Source organism: Sander lucioperca, chromosome 14, assembly GCF_008315115.2.
Source record: "Sander lucioperca isolate FBNREF2018 chromosome 14, SLUC_FBN_1.2, whole genome shotgun sequence".
NCBI classification, from domain to species: domain Eukaryota; kingdom Metazoa; phylum Chordata; class Actinopteri; order Perciformes; family Percidae; genus Sander; species Sander lucioperca.
In genome coordinates this window covers 575,349-601,137 of record NC_050186.1, presented here as the reverse complement: position 1 = coordinate 601,137, position 25,789 = coordinate 575,349, and the positions used below count along the sequence as shown (strand labels likewise).

The window sequence follows — 25,789 nt, the reverse complement described above, 5'->3', positions numbered from 1 at the left end:
TGTATCTACAGTCAATCAATGCTGGCATGTAGTCAGGGTCATATGCCGGCCATCTAAGTAGTTTGATCTCTCTCTGGAGTTGAAAGTGTCAAACAACTTCTCCCCATATTTTTTATGAAAAATTCACCCACTGACTCTCTGTTTACAATATTTCTTTCTCCCTATCAACACATCCTATTAATGACTGGATTGGTGTATTTGTTAAAGAAACCTCTATACTTATTCCATTCTCTGAATGGAATTTCGATTGGAAGTGATAGAAAAATATATAATAATCTGGGGAAAGTATTAATTTTAACTGATCTGATTCTATCACCAAAGTAAAGAGGAAGAAAATCCCACCCATTAAGATCATCATATATCATTTTGTTTATGTGATTATAGTTAACATCAAATAGTTGTGATTGTTCTTTAGGTAAATACACTCCAAAGTACTTAATGTAGGAGAACCAATTGAAATTGTATTTTGCAATACATTCTTGTGGGGGGGTGTAACTGAATGTAATAGCTTGGGTTTTCTGTACGTTAAGAACATACCCTGACTATGTTCAATATGTTTCCAGCATTTTCATCAGTATGGGCAGACCAGAGCCTGGGTCCCTTAACGTAACTAACACATCATCTGCATGTAGACTCACTCTATATTTCTCTCCCCTTATAGATATGCCTTTCAATTCTGTCTCCTGTCGTATTGCTTGAGCCAGGGGTTCAATGAATGAAAAGTCTGGGGCTGGCAGGGCAGCCCTGCCTGCAGCCACGTTGCAAATTTATAGCATTAGAAAGGCTTCCGTTAATCTTTATTCTTGCTAATGGGGAAGAGTAGAGTATCTGAATGCATCTTATGAACTTTTTCGTAAATCCAAATCTGGCCATTACTAAATAGAAAATTCCCACTCAACAGAGTCGAAAGCTTTTTCAGCATCCAGGCTTAAAACAATAGAACAAATGTTTTCTTTGTTAATATGTTCAATAACATGCAGGGCCCTCCTAATGTTATCTTGAGTTTGTCTATTCTTTATGAATCCCGTCTGGTCTTCATCTATTAGCTGGGGCATTACGTATTCCATCCTCTTTGCTATGATAGTGGCATAAAGTTTGTAGTCCGTGTTTAGCACACTGATAGGCTTATATCCTTTATAGTCCATCATGTCCTTTCCTTCCTTGGGAATAACTGACATAAAAGCCTCCCTCCAAGATGGGGGTGGAGATCCTTCTTTTAAAATAAAATTAAAACAGGTCTCTAATATAGGGATAAGGTGTTCTCTCAAGGTTTTATACCATTCCGGGGGGAAACCATCTGTACCAGGTGACTTATTGTTGTTTAAGCTTGAAATAGCTTTGTCTGTCTCCTCCCTAGTTATTGATAGAATAAGTTTATCATTGATTTGCTTGCCAATCTTGGGAAGATCTAAAGATTTCAAAAATTCAACTATTGTGTTTCTGTTGGCCTGGTCTTTCTTAGAGTATAAAGATTTGTAATACGTCTCAAATGCTTTTTGTATGTCATCTAAGTTGCTAGATATCTTATTTGTTACAGGGTCTCTTATCTTATGAATTGTGTTCTCTGCTTGTTGTTTTTTAAGTCTCCAAGCCAATAATTTTGCTGCTTTAGGGCCTGCCTCATAATATCTTTGTTTCATAAACCTAAGGTTTTTTTCAACCTCCTTACGTAATATTTTGTCTATGTCCTGCTTGGCAGTTCTAATTTGTTGAGTAATAATAGGATCTTTATTAACAATGTAAGTTTGTTCAAGTTCTCTTAATGTCTCTTGTAGGTTTTTAGTGTTTGCGCTTTTATCTTTTTTTTATCTCTGCTGTCCTGGCTATAATCTTACCCCTTAGGACTGCTTTGGAGGCATCCCATAATATACTAGGGCTTACCTCCCCGTTGTAATTTTCCTTTAGGTATATACCTAGTTCTGTCTCCATTGCAGTTATGAAAGTAGCGTCATTCAGCATTCCAGTGTTTAACCTCCACAATGTTTTACGCTGTCTGCCTTCAAAATGCAAAGTTAGATAAACCCCTGAGTGATCAAAAAGATCTCTCTGACCTATTTTACAATCTTTCAATCTGTGCAGATCCTTTTTATACATGAATAAATAATCTATTCTTGAATGAATTGCATGTCGTGCAGAGTAAAAGGTATACCCTGGGTCTGAACCACGTTTATATCTCCACACGTCATTCAGTTCCAGTTCGTTGAGAGCCTTATTTATTTGTTTTTCAGTAGAATTCCTTCTCCTATTTGTGTTGGTTGTGTCTAACAGCGGATTAAGGAGTATATTAAAATCTCCTGCACAGATTAGCGTTCCATAAATTTCTAATGCGATCAAATCAAACACCTTTTCTGTAAAAAGATGTTTTACACCCAGGGGAAGCATAAACATTAAATAAAGTCACTTCTTTTTGGTTTATTTTCCCTTTTACCAAAATGAACCTGCCCTCTCTCTCTCTTATCTCAGATGTGAATTCAAACGCAATTGAATTTGGGATTAATATAGCCACTCCCCTCTTTTTACCATTTCTATATGACGAAAAAAACGTACTCCTAAAACCTAGTTTTTTTAACTTCTCGTGTTCAACTTCTGATAAGTGAGTCTCCTGCCAAAATGCTATGTTGATCTTTTAATCTTGGCTATCATTTTACTGCGTTTAATTGGATTATTTAGCCCATTCACATTCAAAGAGAGTACAATATAGTATTGATAATGCATTGAATTTACCTTTGTAATTTTGTACTTTTAACCCCCCTGACCTCAAGCAATCAAAACAATAAAAATAAATAAGAAAACTCAAAGAACTATAATACAAAGCATTGAACAGAGCTTCCAACAAAAAAGGTGACATATCGCCTTTAGCAAATGAGGGGTGTTGGCCACTGAGTGCGGTCCCTCAACAAGGAAAAAAAAAGAAAAGGAAAGTCTTGTGGCTTTCAGTCTATGATATAAAAGTATCAACAGTTAAAGCGTAATGAGGAATTACCGGACCGGGAGGTCGCCGGTTCAATCCCCAGACTGGGAGGATAAAATCTGGGTTGGGGAAAGTGAAAGAGCAGCTTGTTCCTCCCTCATTACCACCACTGAGGTGCCCTTGAGCAAGGCCCTCAACCCCAACCGCTCCAGTGGAGCTGCTCAGTGGCCAGCAGATCAGACTGTGGTTGTACTGGGCAGCTTCCAGGTATGAATGTAACTGTGTGAATGTGACAGGTCATCGTTGCAAATGAGAATTTGTTCTCAATCAACTTACCTGGATAAATAAAGGTCAATTTCTCTTCCCACATTATTTCGTGTCCTTTCTCTTGGATGTGTCCCCGCTCATTATTGTGTATATTAATCGATTCGAGTGAATAGAATCTTGAATTAAGTGGGGAATTTTAATGCTGATACTGGAGCTGTGAAATTACGCAGCCATGCCAACTAGCTCGCCACCGGAAGTCGAATCCGTTACATCGTTTTTGAACATAAAAAGTAGTCTAGTCTGTTATAGACCAAATGTCTCCCTGAGTAACATGAATATTCCTTATTACACAGGTAAAGCATTCTCCATATATCTACCAGGCCATTTGTTGTTTTCTAAAAGGTGCACTATGAGTTCCTGCATGGTTTCAGCACGATTTCATTGTTGTCTCAAATCGTAGGCATCTCTCCTTGATCTGCTAGCTGCCTGCCCCCTGAATACACTGTGAAAAAGCCCGGTCTCGGGAGACGAAACAGGGGTCGTAAATGTCAAACGGACACTAGAGGCACAGGATAGGCACCTAAATACAACAAAACACTCCAGCCAATCACCGACAAGATGGTTGGGGGAGGGGGTGAGGGTTAGTGACAGTTAGTCAGTTAGTCATGACAGTTACGGAAACATGGGGAGAGGGGCGAGCTTGCTCTGTTTTGTTTTGAATTTACTTGGAACGTCAACAGAAGTGACCATGCAGGAACTCATAGTGCACCTTTAAGTTTGTCATGGTCTTGTCTTCTCAAATGCGTTTCCTGTAGGAACACTACTTCCCCTTTATCTATCTCCATCTGATGCAAGATCTTCTTTCTCTTTGCTATGTTTTTCAGTCCATTAACATTTATTGATATTATTTTTAAATCACTCATGAAGTCCATGGACATGTTTTTAAGCAGGTAGAAAATAATCTGTGTGGGCAGGTACGAAGGTGGGTAGGAAAGATGCTGGGTCGGGAGAAGGGTTGGTAAAATGAGGCTGAAGTAATAGAAGGAAAAAGAAAAAACTAAAAAACTAAAATATATACAAAAATGTTGGCTCCTAAGTAAATACCAAAAAAAGATTCTTCCATTTATCAGTGACAGCGATACTACTGTTGAGGCAAATAAAAAAAGACACATCTACCTTAATTAATTTGTGATCTTCTTATATTTCTGTATTTTACAGACTTATAGGCCTATTTAACTCACTTTAAGAAACACACCGCTTCTAATATAAATTACCATACATGTACAAAGACATGCTTATACCTACAACACTGAGTTTAGAACTCAAAATAAACATCCTTCTTTTTTTTAACAGTGTTATCTTATTACCCCAAAAGTCCCACTCCCACCGCCCTTACATCCCCTCCCCTCCACACCACATTGCACCCACTCAAAACATGCGCACGTGCACACACACACACACACACACACACACATACCACACATACCACACACACACAGAAAGAGAGAGAGAGAGCGAATGAAACAGAGAGAGAGAACTTGGTCCATTAGTCCATAGCTGTAGTTATTATCACTTACAGTTCAACAGTGTCTTTTAATCTTCAGTGTAGAATCTTTCTTTTATTCCAATTTACTGTATATCGTTTTCCCATTAAGTTTCTGTTTCTCCATCCGACTTGTAGAAACCTTTCCGCTCCAGATCCTCTCTTGCTCGTTCTGCACTGCTGTAGATAGTTGCAGTGCCATCCTTATTGAACACTTTGAGTTTTGCTGGAGCCAGGATGTATGACTTGACCTGTTGCTTTCGTAATTGTTAACGCACAGCTCTATATGAGGCCCACTGATGTTTCACTTTAGTCGTAAAGTCATGATCCAGATATGCGCATACCATTGAAACAGATCTCTGTTCTAAACTACTAAAATCATAGTTTGCGAAATGCACAATAATTGGTTTCATGAACCAATATACCCTTTAATATAATTAATATACCCACTCTATGTGTTTGGGTAATGTGGGGTTCATTTTCCATGAGCAGAACATCTTTAAATGATTTTTGCATGATAGCAGTCATGTCCTTCCCTTCACTCTACTCTGCTATGTTGTAGATGCACACACATTATTTTGCCAGGACTTATTTTCCATATAGTCCATCTGGTTACCCATCTCAATGACACAGCTGTTGAGGTGTTTTAATGTTTTCTGATCCTTCAGTTTTTCATCTTCCAATTCACTCACCCTGGTCTCTAGCTCTAATATACTCTCATGTTCATTGTCTCCACATCTTGTCTTAAATACTTCGTTTGTTGCATTATTTTCTTAATGTCCCTCTCTGTATCAGCTCAGAAATCTTTAAATTCAGCACTGAAGTCTTTAATTTCTCTATAGATGAAATCCTTCAGCTCCCATATTGATTGTTTTATTTCACAGGTATCTGCCATTGTTTGTGCTTGTGGCATCCGGGTCGAAGTTTCATTCATCAGATTTGTTTTCTTTTTCCCGTTGTGTCTTCTTTCTCATGTTCATGCCCTGCAAGTTTGCGTCAGGGTCCTGATCACCATGTCAGGGTTGTATTCGCTACAACGACCGCTTCGCTCTACATTATTACATGGCTACTTACCAAATGAATCATTAATGTGACACAAAATATTGATTTAAAAAGGATTTTTCTTGATTTAAAAAACGATAGTGTTGCTTCCGCTAAAGAAAATAGTCCGTTCCAACTCTACAGTTGGAATCCTAAATACATAGCAACGTAAACTCTGTAGCTGTTTATTTGCAACCCTTTGTCTGTCACTCTACACCAGTGGTTCCCAATCTTTTTTCCTTGGCGCCCCCCCACTTATGTCTAAGAAAAGCTGAGCCCCCCCTCCGAAACCGAAGTTGAGGTAACTTTCCCTTACTTTCTTTTTTGATACAGAGGAGTTATCAGCACTTTTACGTTTCTCCGCCATGTTTCGTTCATAAAATAGTGATGCCGTGGCGGGATGCTAGCAGCTAGCAGCTGACCTGATGACAGCAAGGGCCACAGGTTAAGAGGTCCCGGAGGTTTGGCCTACTAAGTAGCCTGCCTACAAGTTTAAGAGAGAACAAAAATATATAGTTTTTATACAGGCTTTTGTATACATTATATATTCTAGTGTATTATCATAATTTTTTTTTTTACCTCACCTGTGACCCTGTGATCTTTGCCGCCCCCCTTAGGGGTCCCCGGACCCCAGGTTGGGAACCACTGCTCTACACCACCCTCCTCCTGCAGTGAATACATTTCTGACAAAAGCCACCTGTCCGGGCACACATTTTCTCCCCCTTTACGGGCTGTGGTAGCAGCCGTGTATTTTATGAGTCGGGCTGTGATGAGGTGCTGCACTGCTATCGCTAGCTAATGGTGGACAAATTCATTCACCCAGCTGCTGTTTTAATCACTGCGGGTTGACACAACATTAGCTGAGGCGTTGTTAAGTGAGCTAGCTGCCGTAATTCACATTAAACTGAACATTTCCGTTGATGGTGAAGTGAGACACGGTGAATGGGACTTCTTTAGGACTTCTTTAGGACTATTTATGTGGCCGTTTCTGTCCTCATTCATCTCGATGTAGCAATAGGCGCTCACCAGATCTGCTGCCATTGCCTGAATTGGAGGACAGGAGTTGCTCCACTTTCCCCACTTTTTGCCACAGCTGACTAGACTGGGTAAACCCAGCCCGATCTGCCGGCGATTTGATTTCACCCTGCAGCTCAGGCTGGAAACCTGTACATTATTCTATCCTGCTTCCGTTACAAATCTGCGAGGACCAATCACAAACTGGCTTATCCACCTAGTGCGCTATTGGCGGGTTTAACACGATGACGATAGAGAAGCGACCAAGCAGCTTTTTGTTTACATTCAACATGGCGGGCACCGAAGCGCAGCAACCCATTGATGCCGCTGTCGCTGCTACGTCACCCGGTCTGATTGATTGAAGGACTATCCTATTGCGTACAGAGTCATTTGAACTATGCCCGTTTGATCACGCCTCTTGTGCAGTAGAAAATACAGAGCAGACTCCCCAGACTAATGTTCAATCTTAAAAGATTGAGCTTGGTCTGGTGATAGCCAGACTAACAGCTGACAAATTAACCAGACTTCTTTCAGCGGATTGATAGCTGTCCTCCAGAGTGATCAGAACTGCGTCCATAGAAACACTCTGCTATGCATGTACTGTGATGTTGTATATCAAAATGCATTTAAATCAGACCTTGTTCCACTTAAAACAGTATATAATAGACTCTGCAGATTTTTCCTTGGATGTCCTTTTCTCACTCATCACTGTATGACGCACTTAAATGGCCATCTCTAAGTGTTAGAAGACATACTCACTGGCTTCAATTTATATTTAAATGTATTTATTTCAATTATCCTCCTTATTTACAACAGTATCTTGTACCTTTTACCTCAAACTATGAAGTTCGGCACTCAACTCAACTTCTCTGTCCTGCCTTAAGTTTAAGGCTCCAGCAGATTGGAATAATTTACCTGTTGAACTAAGATCAATTTCACTACTTGGTTTGTTTAAACATGCCCTGTCTGCTCACTTTAAGATGAACTACCATTGTTATTAATGATGCAGTCAATCATTATGCCTACTGTTTATACCTAATGTTTATATTTGACTGTAGTTAGTAATCCACTCACTCCTCTGTTGTTATGTAATGATTGTGTTATATGTTGGGACCCCCTCAAAAACAAGATGATACATTTTAAGGGGTTTATCCTAATAAACAAATTTGAACACAAAGTCATCTACCGAGAATGTCTACTTGCGCATAATTGATTGACCATCACAGTATGTTGCCGAATGAGATCACTTCATCATTGCAGTGGTTTTATTGACATGAATGATGGGCCCATGTAATACACAGAGCCTTGTGCTCAAAGAGCTTCACACATGCAGAGATCCAAATTTAAGAGGCAGATACTGATAAAGGTCTTTGAAAGTTAAACAATCTGAAAATTATATATTGGCCAATATCCGTTTTACATAAACACATAACATAAGCAAACATTTTGATGAGCATCTCTTAAATTTTATTGTTAAAGATTTGTGACCAAGGTATGTTCTGAGCGTGACATTTAACAGTTAAAAAATAAACCTGTCAGTGTTCAAATGTCAGTAAATATTACTAATTTACTGGCAGGGCTCTAAAGGCATATAGCAGCAGTCACAGTGTCATAATATATTAGGCAGGTGTTAATGCTTTGCTTCTCCATTTATTATGTATAGTAAAGTTAGTGATGTATTCAACCCACTTTTTTGTTTTGTCTGCAGTGGTACCTCTGATGATGAAATGTGCAACTTCTATATAATGTACTACATGGACAGCAAACATGCCATCCCCTACATGAACTGCATGGAGTCTGGCTCCAAAGAGCTGTTTCAGCATATTCCAGCTGAGGCCAATGTTCCCATAGCTGTCAGTCCAGGTCATATGAACTCTATGATGCATATGGTGCACTCAACAGGTACAAAGGCATCACATATTCGTTATGTTGCATACTGCTAACCCATAGTTATTCAGTTGAGCATGTAATTGTTTTTTTTCTTTTCCTGTTGTGAATGTATGCTAATGTAAGGTTCACACTCGCCTGTCAAACTTTTCTCCATGTGTGCCTTCTTGTCTTGTCAGCTTACTTTCTTGTCAGCTTTTTTTTTTTTTTAAATAGCCTGTCTAAACTTAGTTTTTTCCCCCCAAAGATCATCAAGAAAACATGTTGCTACTGGATACAAACAGAGCTGAGCAGGTTCTGGATCAGGGTGAGTTCAAGGAAAATGAGCTGCATCACTGTGCTATTACAACTATGCTAGGTTGCAAAAGTATTTACCCTCCTAGACGTTGAACACAATTTGGTTTTTCACAACAAAAGCTCCTGCCTGATAATTAGGCTGCATTTCCATTCCATTACAATTGTATTATTCAGAGGCATTCCCCTCTTGGTAGCCATTTTTTTTAGCCATTTACTAGTGAACAACAAGATGTCCTAACTTCAGGGTTCCGCGGGGTCTTGAAAAGTCTAAAATTAAAAGATAAAAATTGTAAGCCTTAAAAAGTCTTCAATTTGCTAAAGTATTGTGTTCTAGGTCTTAAATCATTTTAAGCAGGTCTTTATTTTCATACATACATGTAACACTACCTCTAATGCTCATTGAAATGCTTCTGCAGTACTTTAGAATGTTTTTTTAAATTTTTTTATTCTGTGGACTTGTAGTTCTTTCTTTCGCTAGTCCAAATATAATTTGCTGTATTATGACTACAAATGAGACCAACATGCATCTTATATCGCAGCCAATCAGCTAGTTCTGCCAAGTATCTGGCGGCTCCAGCCCCAGCCCCAGCACTATCTCCACACTGCCAAGGCCAGACCCACAAAAACCTGAAACCTGGGTTTCCAGGAACCCTGAATTTAAAGATGAACTGAACTGGAATTTGAGTAAAGGTGATTATAACAGATGTATTTTATTTATTCTCATTGGTACAATGATTAAAATGGCTGAATTTGTTAAAAGGGATAAAATAGTACATTGAAAGTGTTGTTGTTGTTGTTACACGGGCGCCGCCATGTTGGAATTTCATAATCGGCTACGTCACTGGCATGGTAAGCAGCCATGGAATGTAAACAGTCTGAGGCTAACGGACATGGCTGAGGAAACAGAAACCAACAGGTCTAGGGGGGGTTCATACTGTATTGCCCCTGGCTGCAGTAATGAATTGTATAGGGCTAAGGCAGCTGGGGTTACGATACATTTCCACAGGCTACCTTTGACAAGGAAACCAGTCCTCAACTCATGGCTAGCTGCCTTAAAACTGGCTAGCCCTCCAACAGCCCCTGGATTTTGAGTCTGTAACGAGCATTTTTTAGCGACAGACTATTTAGAGAGCTGTACTTTTGATACAACAGGGTCACTGGTGAGGGTTAAGTCCAACAGACTGAAACCTGAGGCCATTCCGTCAATGATCGATTTTTCAGGCTACAGTACAGGGCAGACCGATAGACCAACGGCAAGACACTAACACCGATGCTATCTGCCGCAGAGACAGGGCGCTGAAACGCTCACATCAGGCAGAGGACAGAGAGGTATGTTTAGCTGTTATCCAGCATACTAGCAATCTACTAGGCAAAGGGCTGGATGTAACGTTGTTGTGACATACACAAAACACGTACATATTTACTTACACGCACAAATAAAGCCTAACGTGTAGGCTTTATAACGTTCAACAAAACTGAGACTGACACACTGGGCATTCATTGAAATTGAGTCACACAACCAAGCTAGATACCAAACGATCCAACCTAGGGAAAGGGCTAGCAGCTAAACACGTTGGAAACACTTTTGTCAAACTCCACAAGCTAGTACTCCGACCATAGACTGTATAAATAAACCATGACTCCGATGATATCACAGATCAATAATAATGCGTTACTAGCTGCTAACTAAACCACAGCGGGTCTGTAAACAGAATCCAATGTCCCTTTCTACTCACCCTGAAGCTAGCTGATGTCTCAGGGCACATTGTTGACGCAGAGGGAGTTCAACTGGCAGAAAAAGCTGCTAGTTCCATAATAAGAGGTATCTGTGCAGTATCCATTTGTGTAATATCTATCAACGACCACAAGGAAAAAATCTGCCAACTCTGCACTAGCCTAAAGTAAACGGCAAAACTCATGAATCCTCCGTGCATCCGTCAACCTGTGGTAACTCTCCTACGTGCAGCAAACTTTATTTATTTTAGTATGCGTGCAGCTAACTTAACAAGCGATCCCATTAGATGAATTCGTCCAATCACATTTTCGATCTGAAGGTGGAGCCTGAAACGGCTCGTCCTCCATGTGGTGGTAGTCAGACACTACAGGCCTGTCCCTCACAGGCTCAAATACCCATGCCATTAAAATTACTCATTTTCATGTGCATTTAATATGCTGCACTGTAGCCTATATACCTTCGCAGGTCCTACCATGCCAGTGACGTCATCGAAATTGTCAGCGTTCTAATACTAACAAACTAAAAAAAGCTATATTAATTTTTTTAATTAACATTTTAGTGTAATTTATTTTTATTTGTCATAACCAACACGTTATCAACGTTTATTCTTTCAGTTCAGTTCATCTTTAAGTTTCTACCACTGAGTCCATTGTTTTTCTGTATATCTTAATCACTGTTAAAAACGGACACTTAAAGGGCAACTATTATATAGAGTTTTCAGGATACAACTTGTATTTTGTGTTTGTACTAGAACAATGTTAAAAAAAAACAACTTTATTTTTCTCAAACTGCCCCATCTGTAGGAGCGCCTGTCTCTTTAAGCCCCCCTCCAACAAAGCCCAGTCTGCTCTGATTGGCCAGAGTGTTTCCTGGAATCTGTGCTCTGCAGCCTCCGCTGTTGTTTTGCTATTGCTTTGAGTATATAGCAGGATTTTGTACAGTGAAAAATCACAAATAAAGGCTTCTAAACCAAATACAACACAACCGGACATGTCCAAGCAGTAAAGTGACCCAAAATTGGGGAGAAATGACCAGCATTAGCCACCAAGACTACAGCTATCTCGCGTTAGCATGTAGCTACTTAATATTTAGCACTAGGCTAACGTTAGATTGTAGTGGAACGAAGCAGCACTTTCTACCGTCAAAAATCGCAGATAAAGGCTTCTGAACCTAACACTACCCAATTGGACATGTTTCAGCAGTAATGCGACCTGAAATTGGAGAGAATTTAACAAATTGGCAGCCAAGATGACATATTTTACTGCCGTTAGCATGTAGCTACTATAGTTAGCAGTGGACACTAATAGAATATAGCAGCACTTTCTACAGTCAAAAATCGCAGATAAAGGCTTTCAAACTAAATGCTACTTAACCGTAAATGTTTCAGGAGTAATTGGGGAGAACAACACTTGCAGCCAACATGACATATTTTACTGCTGTTAGCATGTAGCTACATGCAACAATGTTAACCCTGCAGTAACTTAAAAACAAACACTCCAGTCCTGCCTACCTGGAGCAGCAACAGGTTCTCACACCCATCTCATAAAATATGGATGCTTGGTCAGGTGCCTTTGTCGTTCTTATTGATGCTAAAAGTCTCCTTTCTGGTGACCAGATTTCTGAGACAAAATCCGGGGACATTTTCAGCTCAGAAGCGTAAATACCTCAAAAACAGGTAATATTTTTATCTTTGTAAACTTAAAACGGGGACACTGCCCCAGCAACGTCACTAGACCTAGAGCTGCTTGTGCCCCAACAAGCCCCCCTAGGTGGGTCCATGGGCATGCTCCCCTGTAAGAAAATTGTGTCTATTTTAACGTTTAAATGCATCAATCTGGTGCACTTTGAAAAGAAATTCAGAGGTTAGACTTGATTATTCTTATCTATGGATGGAAATATTTGGGCTGTAGCCTGAACTATTTTGCACTTCAGAATTATAACCATGCACACACAGGTGGAATAGTTTTTTCTTCATATTTTTGCATTAATTTCACAAGGAAGCATCCATCCATCCATCCATCTTCTTCCGCTTATCCGGTAACGGGTCGCGGGGGTAGCAGCTCCAGCAGGGGACCCCAAACTTCCCTTTCCCGAGCCACATTAACCAGCTCCGACTGGGGGATCCCGAGGCGTTCCCAGGCCAGGTTGGAGATATAATCCCTCCCCCTAGTCCTGGGTCTTCCCCGAGGCCTCCTCCCAGCTGGACGTGCCTGGAACACCTCCCTAGGGAGGCGCCCAGGGGGCATCCTTACCAGATGCCCGAACCACCTCAACTGGCTCCTTTCGACGCGAAGGAGCAGCGGCTCTACTCCGAGCTCCTCACGGATGACTGAGCTTCTCACCCTATCTCTAAGGGAGACGCCAGCCACCCTCCTGAGGAAACCCATTTCGGCCGCTTGTACCCTGGATCTCGTTCTTTCGGTCATGACCCAGCCTTCATGACCATAGGTGAGGGTAGGAACGAAAACTGACCGGTAGATTGAGAGCTTTGCCTTCTGGCTCAGCTCTCTTTTCGTCACAACGGTGCGATAAATTGAGTGTAATACCGCACCCGCTGCGCCGATTCTCCGACCAATCTCCGGCTCCATTGTCCCCTCACTCGCAAACAATACCCCAAGGTATTGTTCGCTCATTCCCTACCTGGAGAAGGCACTCCATCGGTTTCCTGCTGAGAACCATGGCCTCAGATTTAGAGGTGCTGATCCTCATCCCAGCCGCTTCACACTCAGCTGCGAACCGATCCAGTGAGTGCTGAAGGTCACAGGCCGATGATGCCATCAGGACCACATCATCCGCAAAAAGCAGCGATGAGATCCCCAGCTCACCAAACTGCAACCCCTCTCCACCCCGACTACGCCTCGATATCCTGTCCATAAATACTACAAACAGGATTGGTGACAAAGCGCAGCCCTGGCGGAGGCCAACTCTCACCTGAAACGAGTCCGACTTACTGCCGAGAACCCGGACACAGCTCTCGCTTTGGTCGTACAGAGATTGGATGGCCCTGAGAAGGGACCCCCTCACCCCATACCCCATGCACCTCCCACAGTATCTCCCGGGGGACCCGGTCATAGGCCTTCTCCAGATCCACAAAGCACATGTAGACCGGTTGGGCATACTCCCAGGCTCCCTCCAGGATCCTTGCGAGAGTAAAGATCTGGTCCGTTGTTCCACGACCAGGACGGAATCCGCATTGTTCCTCTTCAACCTGAGGTTCGACTATCGACCGAACCCTCCTTTCCAGCACCTTGGAGTAGACTTTACCGGGGAGGCTGAGAAGTGTGATACCCCTGTAATTGGCACACACCCTCTGGTCCCCCTTTTTGAAAAGGGGAACCACCACCCCGGTCTGCCACTCCTTAGGCACCGTCCCCGACTTCCACGCAATGTTGAAGAGGCGTGTCAACCAAGACAACCCCTCCACACCCAGAGCTTTAAGCATTTCTGGACGGATCTCATCAATCCCTGGGGCTTTGCCACTGTGGAGTTGTTTAACTACCTCAGCAACTTCCACCAGGGAAATTGACGACAATCCCCCATCATCCTCCAGCTCTGCCTCTACCATAGAGGGCGTACTAGTCGGATTTAGGAGTTCCTCAAAGTGCTCCTTCCACCGCCCTATTACCTCCTCAGTTGAGGTCAACAGCGTCCCATCCTTACTGTACACAGCTTGGATGGTTCCCCGCTTCCCCCTCCTGAGGTGGCGAACGGTTTTCCAGAAGCACCTTGGTGCCGACCGAAAGTCCTTCTCCATGTCTTCTCCGAACTTTTCCCACACCCGCTGCTTTGCCTCTTTCACGGCAGAGGCTGCAGCCCTTCGGGCCCTTCGGTACCTTGCAACTGCCTCCGGAGTCCTCTGGGATAACATATCCCGGAAAGACTCCTTCTTCAGTCGGACGGCTTCCCTGACCACCGGTGTCCACCACGGTGTTCGTGGGTTACCGCCCCTTGAGGCACCTAAGACCCTAAGACCACAGCTCCCCGCCGCAGCTTCAGCAATGGAAACTTTGAACATTGTCCACTCGGGTTCAATGCCCCCAGCCTCCACAGGGATGCACGAAAAGCTCCGCCGGAGGTGTGAGTTGAAAGTCTGTCGGACAGGGGCCTCCTCCAGACGTTCCCAATTTACCCGCACTACCCGTTTGGGCTTACCAGGTCTGTCCAGAGTCTTCCCACACCCTCTGACCCAACTCACCACCAGATGGTGATCAGTTGACAGCTCTGCCCCTCTCTTCACCCGAGTGTCCAAAACATACGGCCTTTGGCCTAGGGTGCTCTGGTACCAAGTACACTTATGAGCATCCCTATGTTCGAACATGGTGTTCGTTATAGACAATCCATGACTAGCACAGAAGTCCAAAAACAAACAACCACTCTGGTTTAGATCAGGGAGGCCGTTCCTCCCAATCACGCCTCTCCATGTGTCTCTATCATTTCCCACGTGCGCGTTGAAGTCCCCCAGCAGAACTATGGCGTCCCCCACTGGAGCCCCATACAGGACTCCATTCAAGGTCTCCAAGAAGGCTGAATACTCTGAGCTCTTGTTTGGTGCATACACACAAACAACAGTCAGAGTTTTCCCCCCCCCACAACCCGCAGGCGTAGGGAGGCGACCCTCTCGTCCACCGGGGTAAACTCCAACGTACCGGCGCTCAGCCGGGGGCTTGTGAGTATCCCCACACCCACCCGGCACCTCACACCCTGGGCAACTCCGGAGAAGAAAAGAGTCCAACCCCTATCCAGGAGTATGGTTCCAGAACCGAGACTGTGCGTAGAGGTAAGCCCCACCAGATCCAACTGGTAGCGCTCCACCTCCCGCACAAGTTCCGGCTCCTTCCCCCACAGAGAGGTGACGTTCCACGTCCCCAGAGCCAGCGTCTGCTGCCCGGGTCTGGTCCGTCGAGGCCCCTGACCTTCACTGCCACCCATGTGGCAGCGCACCCGACCCCAGCGGTTCCTCCCACAGGTGGTGGGCCCATGGGTTGGAGAGAGAGGTGCCACGTAGCTTTTTCGGGCTGTGCCCGGCCGGGCTCCGTGGCAAACCCGGCCACCAGACGCTCGCTGACGGGCCCTCCATCTGGGCCTGGCTCCAGACGGGGGCCCCGGGCTTCCTCCGGGCAGGGTCACTCTATCTCTACCTCGTTTTTTCATAGGGTTTTTGAAGCATAGCTAGGAAGCATACCAGTAGAAATATATATTCATATTTGTAAGTGGGATATATATAAGTAAGTGGGATTGTCTGGAATCTGGCAATATAATAACCATTATGGTGGGATACACTGGCTAAGCAATTTACAAAAAATATCTGTGCTGACATAAATAGTTTACGTGAGATTAAATTATAAAGTTGGAGACCATGTAGAAATTTTGTTGCAATTTCAAAACCGGGTGACCCAGGAACCGCTTGTTGTACTGATGCATGTGTTGAGTGAAGAGTTTGGGAGATATTTCACAGAGAGTAATGGGTGTGCAGAGATTTGTGCAGAATGCAAATATGATAACATTTCATGTAAGTTCAATGTTCATTTTCTTTCAAACCATTTGTCACAACAAGGGAGTTAACACTTTTGCATGCACTATATCTGTGTCCCATTCTCATTAGGGGCTGAGCCCCCCTAAAGGTCTGATCCTAGAATCACCCCTGCTGCTACTTCATACTTGTACTCCACTACACCTCAGAGGGAGATGTTGTAATGTTTACTGCACTACATTTATCTGACAGCTTTTGCTTTATTGCTTCACACCTGGGCTTGTTTCTGCAACAGCTCAGAGTATTGGATACAATTAAACTATTGAGAAAATATTTTCCTTTGACATTGGTCCAGTATTAAATGAGATCGCTGCAGTCGGCAGCGGCGAAACAAGACAATTGCCCAGCTTGTATTTACGTTCATAAAAGTGCTTGTTTTGCCGCTGACAGGCTCAAATTAATATTATAAGTGTCAGACAACATTATGGAAAGGATTTCTAAGGAGGTGGACCTTTCTGTTAAAGAGTAAGATTTTTTTTAAACCCACAAGACTCCATGTAAATAAACAGCAATTTTAGCATCGTAAAATATGGGAATTCTAAAACATCTCTGAGCTCTGAGCAGCGCTTGCTCTGGCTGTCTTGAGTCTGCGCATGTAGGGTGCACGACTATACGTTTGGTCAATGTTTTCTTTCTTTCATTCCAATTTCGGCTCTGTCAGTCACAGTGAAAACCGGGGACATTTCCGTCTTTTATTTCATCTATTAATTTTATTCTAAAGGTGAAATAATGCAAGATGGGTTAGGGTTGCAAGATGTTTCCAAAGTCAGTGAGTCTCAATCTATTCTGTTGACTTTCCCTATCTGCATTGTTCTATTGGCCTAGAGGGTGTAGTTTTATAAATCTCAAACTCTGTTTAATGGTTAGAAAACGTGTTGCCGTATAAACCTGCAACTCAGTGGCCTGTTGGTTTTAAAAAATATTGAGAAGATATTAAAAGGTATTGAATTTACCTCCAGGATTTCTGTACATACCCTGTTATAGTGAAAGCGTAATGTTGGATGGTCTGCTCTGCATACGTTACGCATGCAATGCAATGTAGGAATTGAACTTTTAAGGCGAGGAACGAGAAGCGAATTGCCTGTATGTGTGAAAACAGCTTTATCTCGCGCATCTGTTTTGGGGTTGTGGAATATATAGCATAATTATATAATTGTATCATTCTTTCAGGGGGGTCAGGGGGGTCCCGCCCCTCGTCCCCTCAAAACAATGGTAGGGGAAGCACTGGAGTGAAAGTGAGTCTTTAATAAAAGACAGCATTGCAACTATGTTGTTGGGGTTGTCTTCTCTTTCAGTTTCTTTTTTATCAACGTTAGTGGGTCATACGAGACTCTGTGCTTATGTTTCAGGTGGTTAAACAGATTTGTCATGTTACCAAGTGGGGCGGACACTACTGTGTAGAGAATCTTGCAGATGATGTGTTTCTGGTCCACGTTGGCTTGCTCAAATCAGAACTTTTCCCAGACAATGGAATTTGATCTCCCCTTTTTGCTTCTCTCCCTCAGCCATCTTTACTCGCACACTACAGCTCGTGCACCATATTGCACAAACAGGAGGGGAGTGGCGAAAGTGTGTGTTTCATTCAGAACAAGACAAAATTTGGGGTTTACTTGCAAATGTAATGTTCAAAATAATCCTTTTCTCAATTATTTTGTTTTTGTGATTGATGGGAGCCAAAATCACAATTACAAATTTGATTACTTGCACAGCCCTAATTGTAACTAATTGCACCCTTGCAGCCTGCCAGCTGCTGTCAAACGATCACAGACACCGACATTCCCCACCTTCAACTGAATCAGGATTTCTGACATATCTATTAACGATACATTTAAAAAAGAAGAAACACTAAATGTAATTTCACTTGAAATGACGGCAAAACTCCTACATGAAGAGGACTTGGAGGGCAGAAGGCAGCGCAATAACGTCCGCATACTGAGTGTGCCTGAGAGGGAGGAGGGCTCAGACCCCTGTTCTTACATGGAGACATTACATGGATAGCGGACATATTTAAAATATATAACCCCCAGTTCTGGAGAGGACTCACAGAATCACAACAGGCCAAAAACCCGACATTACTCCCAGAACATTTATTGTGAAGTGCCTAAACTACAAAGACAGAGAAAACATCCTTAGAGCTGTGAGGGTGAAGAAAGAGGTGATGTAGAAAAACAGCATAATAATAAGATTTCTCCTGGACTTATCAGCAGATGTTTATAAACCGCAAAGGCATTATGACGGCATGAAAAGGAAGCTGTGTCACAGGGGACTCATGAAACATTGGATCATCTTCCCCGCCATACTGCTTTTGATCAACGGGGAGCGCACAACTGTCTTTAATACTCCTGTGGAAGTACATCAAAGAGATGGGGGAGCTGGTACCAGAAGTACAGTAGGAGGAAATGTTAAAAAAGCCACAAAGGCACTTACAATGCCTTCACACATAAAATTTCTCAAGGTCATATTTTAGGTTACTTATTGTATTTTATGTTTGCACCATACTGCAAAATGAAAGATTTAAGTAATTAGTTAAAGTTTAAAGCAGTTACAAAAGGCACAGTTTGTAACGTTAAGTATTTCTGGAAAAGATCTGGATTAATTTTAATTTAGTGAGCAACATGAACAGGAGATTTAAGAAAATGCAGAAGAGCGGTTTGTCATTATGGTGTGGACCTGTTTCAAGCAGTAAAAGGGCCACGACAAAGGGTCAGACTCGAACCCGTAGCCACTGCCAAGGACTCAGCCTACATAGGGCGCACACTCTACTGTACTGGGTGAGGTAGAGGTCCCCCCTTATGCTACCAACTTTATTCATAAACCTTAATGTCTTTTATCAGTCACTATTTGGCAGTCACCAATATGCAGAGCAAAAAGAAGGGGATTTTATCATTTTTGTTATTTCAGCTTTCCTATTGCTATCCGCTGTAAAAAAAAAAGACATTTTAATTGAATATATTTCATGGAACTGTAGAGGCCTGCATAAACTGACCAAAGTAAAAGCAGGTTATGAACAGGTTAAAATGGTTAAAAGCCAAGATTTTGTTCTTACAGGAAACACACCTATTAGCTAACGTTAAATTATGGTCAAACTATAAGCTACACAAGCAGGAAAACAAAAGAAGCACAGGAAATAATTAGAGATCTGGAATCCAAAATCAAAATGCTTGAAAACAAAAGCTTGCAGGATGGACAAAATGAAAATGAAATCTCCAAACAGTTACTACATCTTAGAACTCAGTATAATGAGATAACATACAATCAGGCTGCTGCGAACTTATTGAGGCTCAATCAAAAATGTTATGATCAGGGACAAAAGCCGGGTAGACTTCTTGTATGGCGGATTAGACAACAGGTAACCGAAAGGGCGCAATACATTTCATTGAGGATGCAAATGGAAATACTATTGTTGACATTCTGGAAATTATTACTGCTTTTAAAAAACAATATGAAAATCTTTATAAATCACAGTACATTACTAATGCGGATGTCCAGGCTGAATTTTTAAACAAACTCAATATCCCCCAAATCCCTGAGGAAAGTAAAAAAGGCCTGGATAAACAATTAAGCACGATTGAGATATTAAAAGCTATAGCTGCAATGAAGCCTGGGAAAGCAGCAGGGTCAGATGGCCTCCCAATTGACTTACATAAATACTTTAAAGATAAATTGGCAACTCCGCTTAATGTGATGTATCTAGAATCCTACAACAATTGCTACCTCTCGGCATCAATGAGAGAGGCCTTAATCATCCTGCTTCCAAAACCAGGAAGACCTAACACTAAATGTGAAAATATGCGACCTATAAGTTTAATAAACACTGCTACGAAAATACTCAGTAACATTTGGGCCAAAAGGCAAGAAGGTGTGCTTCCAAGTATTGTGGGTGATGACCAAAATGGATTTATAAAGGGAAGGCAAGGATTTCATAATGTAAAGCGCCTTCTCAATTTACTGTACTGCCAAAAACAAGAACAAGACACGGCTCTTCTCTCGCTTGACGCGGAGAAGGCCTTCGATAGGTTTGAGTGGACTTATTTCTATATGTTACAGCTCGATTTGGTTTTTAAAATACTTTCCTTAACTGGATCAAACTATTACATCTCAACCCTATAGCTGAGGTACTGTCAAATGAAGTATTGTCTGAGCCCTTCAATATTACAAGAGGTTGCCCCCAAGGTTCACCTCTATCACCACTTCTGTTCACATCACATATTCTGTTCGTGGATATATGTTTTAAAAACCATATATCCACGTGTTCCCTGGATCCAACTGAATCACGTGATATAGGCCACGCCCATTTCCGCCTAGACTTTTATGCGTGAAAAATTGCGATTTATCAAAAACCTACTTTTTCGATCTCCTCCTAGACCGTGCGACCGATCTGCACGAAACTTGGACCGTAGCATCTCCAGACCGACCTGACAAAAAGTTAATAAAAACAATTTTTATAGGATAAAAATTGCGCATATTACGCACGAACAAATTTGTGTAGCTAACTATTAAAACACCAACTTTGCCATATCTCAGCCAAAATAAATGCTATCAACGCCAAACTTTATATTCTTGTTTGACACGCGGTCCCCCACACGTTTTACGACAATTGGTCACTAGGGCGCGCTAAAAGTACAAAAAGTTTATATCTCATGAACGGCTCATCCGATTTTTACAAAATTTGATGGATACCATCTAGGGACACTCCTGAGGCCATCTCTAGAGTGGGGTACTGAGGGGTCAAAGTGGGCGTGGCCTATGGGACCCAAGTCTAGATTCACCACTTACACTAATTTAACAATTGAACAACTTTAAATTTACAGGGTAGATAGACAGTGGGTCATGGACCACTAGGTGGCGCTATAATGGTTAAACTCCCACATTATACATCGCACATTAGAAAACCATACATCCACGTGTTCCTTTAATCAAGCTGAATCACATGATATAGGCTACGCCCATTTCCGCTCAAAAGGTTTTTTGCAATATCGCGCAATGTGCAAAACCTACTTTTTCGAACTCGTCCTAGGCCGTGCGACGGATCAGCACGAAACCTGGTACGTAGCATCTCCAGATAGACCTGAACAAAAGTTACTCAAGGAATTTTGCTACATTAAAGTATGCGCATTTGATGACCAAACTAATTTTCCTAGCTAGCTACCACACACATCATATCTCGGCCAGATTAAATGTTATCAGCAAATAACTTGGGAGCATTGTTCAGCATCACACTACGATGCTCTGTACCAAATTTGGTGAAGATCGGCCTCTAGGGGGCGCTATAAGCAACGTTTATTTGTTTTGGCCAATAACTCAATGCATTTAAATGGGAAATTTGCAATTGCAATATCTCTGCCACAGTAAATGCAATCAACATGAAACTTGTGGTGCTCGTTCGGCATGCAGCTCTGAGGCTCTGTACCAAATTTGGTGAAGATCTGCCATTAGGGGGCGCTATAATGGACGTAGACGTGTTTTGGCCCTTTTACTCAATGTTAATGACATATTTGCAATGGGAATGTACCACAGACCTTGCAGCTCACACTTCTCAGTATTTACTGATGTTTGCCTCCTACATTACGTTTTGGTTTTCGCTTTTGCGTGCTCCTCTGGTTTTTTACAATAAACAAACTTCTTAACCCGCTTGACAAAGTTTCTACAACCTTCAGTGGACAAATGCAACTCTTTTCTCTCACTTTTTCAATCCAAAATCAACACCATTCATAGGTGCCGATGAAAATACTGAGCACCCACGTGTGCCAGACTGCCAGTAGGCTACATTCATTTACAATTAAACATTGCAGTTGGTGCTAAGTGGAGAGCCTGTCATTGTGTGATTGGTTATGTCGGTGGCATTGATTCTTAATTTCCCACGAAGCTGATCGCGGTAACGTGTCAGTTGAACTTTTCATCTCCAATCCTATCCGTATATCATTGTTAAAGGTAGTCTGTATATGCTACGTTTGCAACGACGACTTTCGCAGACGTCGCGGTGCGCGCCTCTCGATATTTACCGCCGTTTGCCTCCCCGCCGCCTGGCTTCGGGTTCCGCTTTTGTGCGCTCCCCGGAGCGTCAGGGGCGACTGCCGTGGGTGGCTTGGGCCCCGTTATAACTGCTTGCAGTTCTAGTTCTATTCTTAAAACAATTGAACACATCTATACCGTCACTGTTAGATCTAATCGGCCTGTTTGGTAGTATCTCCGGATATAAGTAAATGCTTCAAAATCATTACTTAAGCTGCTTAACGGAATTGAAAGACAATATATAAACCAATACTTATTGACTTTCAGGCTCTCATCAAATTTTACATATTTGGGCGTCAAAATAACACCTCATTTAGAAACTATAGCACCAACAAACTATGAAGAATGAACTCCGTACATCTAAGAAAGGTGGATGCCCTTACCTATATTTATGATAGGGAGAATAAATATGTTAAAAATGAACATATTGCCTAAATGCATGTATGTATTTCAAAATATCCCTCTCGCACCACCTGCAGTAATGTTTAAGAAACTCACAGCACTCTTCAGGAAATTATATATGAATTAAAGGAGAACTCCGGGCAATTTTTACGTTAATCTAAAATTGCCCGGAGTTCTCGTACGTTTGCGTATGTGAGTACTGTCGATAGCAAAAAAACGAGCCAAATTGGTGGTAGCAACATGGAGCTGCTGCAGCTAATGCCGAGAGCTCCCACTTCGCTAAAACGGCAGTTATGGGGCCATAACATAAAGAGTGCCTTTGTGCCTCTTAACAGACACAAAATGCAATTAAAATGTCAACATGAACAGGGCCCTTACATGACAACAAGATGCATTTTCAACTCAGACATTGTTTAAATTCACCTACCCTGTTAGCTGCTCTCTGCCATCTGGGATGAGTGAGTGTGTTCAGCCAAGCTTCGGTAATAATCATCAAGCAGCAGTTCCCTGTGTATTTGTAGCATATATCCGTTTTATGTGCGATCCATCTGGCGTTGGTGAATATAGGAGTCTCGGCAGTGGCGAACTGTGTATTAGTTGCGTTAGCCAGGCTAGCAGGCCCGACCGGCATCCTTCTACTTCCTCTCCGCCTTCCCTGCCTGCCGCGGCCGACAACAGTCCACGGGCGCCCGCTGGTCTGGTGGATGTCCTCCAGAGGACAGTTAATGCTTTCGCAGCGAAATTTTTGCGCCGAAAAAAGTTTATTTCCCCCTCAAAAATAGATAATTGAGCACTGTAGTGGTTATGATCATATCAGTGACTATGTAACTACATGGAAACGGGCCAAATGATGCCTGTTTCTTGTACAGTAATAGCGTTACTGAAGGCTAGCTCTAGCTCTAGCTTACGTTACTCCAAGCTTCTTCCCTTGTGAACACCTCCGCTCTTCACTCTTCACACACTACGCTCCGATCTGCACACTGCTGTTTACCTTTTCCTGCTACAACTGACAGACTACAGCCAGCCTTCTGTAACGGTTACTTTACAAGAAACAGGCATCATTTGGCCCGTTGCCCGGAGTTCTCCTTTAAGAATTGTCGTCGAATCTGCTTATCGCTTCTGTATCTTCCATTTGATACTGGGGGCTGAAATGTCAATCTTTATTGGTACTATTTAGCAACACAATTGAGAATTATAATGTTCTATTTATCTTCTGGAGATGCTCCGTCTTGGATGGACATAGAGTCAGGTTCCTGTAAGGTACCATTGGATTTCAGTCAAACTAAAGTACTTCAAGCGTAACTCTCGCCAAAATCAACCTAGGGTCTTTTTGTGAATGTACCCGAGTCAAACTTTCGTTTAAAAGCATAATTAGGACGGAAGCGCCACTTTTAAGATTGACCGTATTTTCGTTTTTGGTCAAATGGCCTTTTGAATGGGAGTGCTAGGGGCACTACTATGATCGCATCAAAATCGCTATTTTTAAAACACTAAGAAGGCTCAACACAACATGAAACTTTGCTCGAAGTATCACCTCTACACATGAACTCGAGCACAGACACTTTTTGACTGGCAAGATGGTCGCGAGCGGAAAAAACAACTTCTAAAGTGAGTTTTTTTTTTTTTTAGTAAACTCTGTGTACACAAACAATGTTCTCAATGCTCTAGTTCATGTGTAGAGCCTAGAGCCATCCTATAGTTCTTAATATGGTTAATGTATGGTATGAGGTAAAAGAATATATTAACATATTGGACACTCTTGTCACATTTCAGCCCAATGTGGGGCAGTGTTTCATTTAAACCAGGCAAGCTGGATGCACAATTCCAGATATGGGCAAAGATAGGAATAAGTAAAGTAGGTGACCTCTTTAGAGAAAGGATTTTAATGACCTTTGAAGAAATCCATTCCAAGGAATGTCATAGGATTTGAGAGAGATTTGAGAGAGAGAGATTTGCACTTTCATCCTTAGAAGAAATTATAACAAACAATTCCATTGAGGGGGGTTTGATTTCATCAATATATAACTGGCTTGCATCTGGCTCTAAAGAAACATCGATAGTTAGACTTGAGACATGGAAAAATGTAACTACACGTCGCGGCCACGCACGTCACTCGGCCGTGGCTTGGTGCATTCCCCCCAACTCATTTCCTGGTTCTCCTTCTCCATAAACAACATGAAATCAAGGAGAGGGCTAACTTTTCCTGCTACAGATTTCCCACCATGGTCAGAAAGCACAGGGGAGACACTTTGTTTCTCTCACTCTGCCTCTAGAGTCACAACTTGCACCAAAGACAATTGCCGTCACTCTCTCACTTTCTCCCTCGCTCTATCACCCGCTCCCCACATACACACACATGCCGGCTCGAGGCACACACCAAAGCACAAGTAAACAAAGAGTTTCGCGATTTTTCTCTGGAAACCACACCCCTCCTAGCGTTCTGGCGGTGAAATGCACCGCGTTGCAAAAAAACACGTTCAACCCATAGACTGTATATAAGAAGGTTCAACCCCTACGCAGAACTCCGAAAGGCGTAGAGTTTACGCACGACCATAAAATGGCCTTAAGATTGACAAGATGGAACTAACATGGTGCAGTATCCAGAGTTACGGCATTATATCAGACTGTCATGGTGAAGGGTGAGCTGAGACAGGCATTTTGTTGATTTATCAGTAAATCTACAATTGCAACCTCACTTATGCACATTAGCTCTTGGTAGTGAGTGAAAGAACTAGACTGTGGATACAAGATAGTGAAAACAGCTTACTTCACAAGGTGTGCAAATCTCCGCCAATAGGTCCTAAAACGTCCCAGTTAGAGAGTTAATGCCGTGAATATATTCTTTGTAAATCTTTACAATCATTCTGCGAACTAACCAACCTTGTTGTACAAGGTCAGCCTTGTTGTACGATACAAATTTTCTTCAAAACTTGACATTTTCAGCGTGTAATGTTACTCCAACGTTCGGGTTAATGTTTCCTCAATGCGACCAGAGTTTTTTTTGTTAATAACATTTTTTTATTTATTTTGAATACAACACACAAAACATACAATTTGCAACATGAACATATCACCAGAATTATCTGGTAAATGAACCGTCATCGATCCAGAGTAGATTTTGGGTTATACAGGTTATAGCTGTAAAGCAAA

The 25,789-nt window shown here is 42.3% G+C and overlaps 1 protein-coding gene across 4 annotated transcripts in view; it reads left to right on the top strand.

Annotated features, from left to right (window-relative positions):
• The window catches only part of pam (peptidylglycine alpha-amidating monooxygenase), a 109,976-nt gene that overhangs the window by 45,437 nt on the left and 38,750 nt on the right, over window positions 1-25,789 (top strand). For 2 of the 4 annotated variants that reach the window (XM_035991296.1, XM_035991295.1), the window contains 2 exons: window positions 8,485-8,691; window positions 8,909-8,970. In XM_035991296.1, coding sequence (XP_035847189.1) covers window positions 8,485-8,691; window positions 8,909-8,970 — 269 coding nt within the window. The remainder of the gene's footprint in view (window positions 1-8,484; window positions 8,692-8,908; window positions 8,971-25,789) is intronic. The other 2 variants (XM_031287260.2, XM_031287255.2) reach the window with 1 other exon arrangement.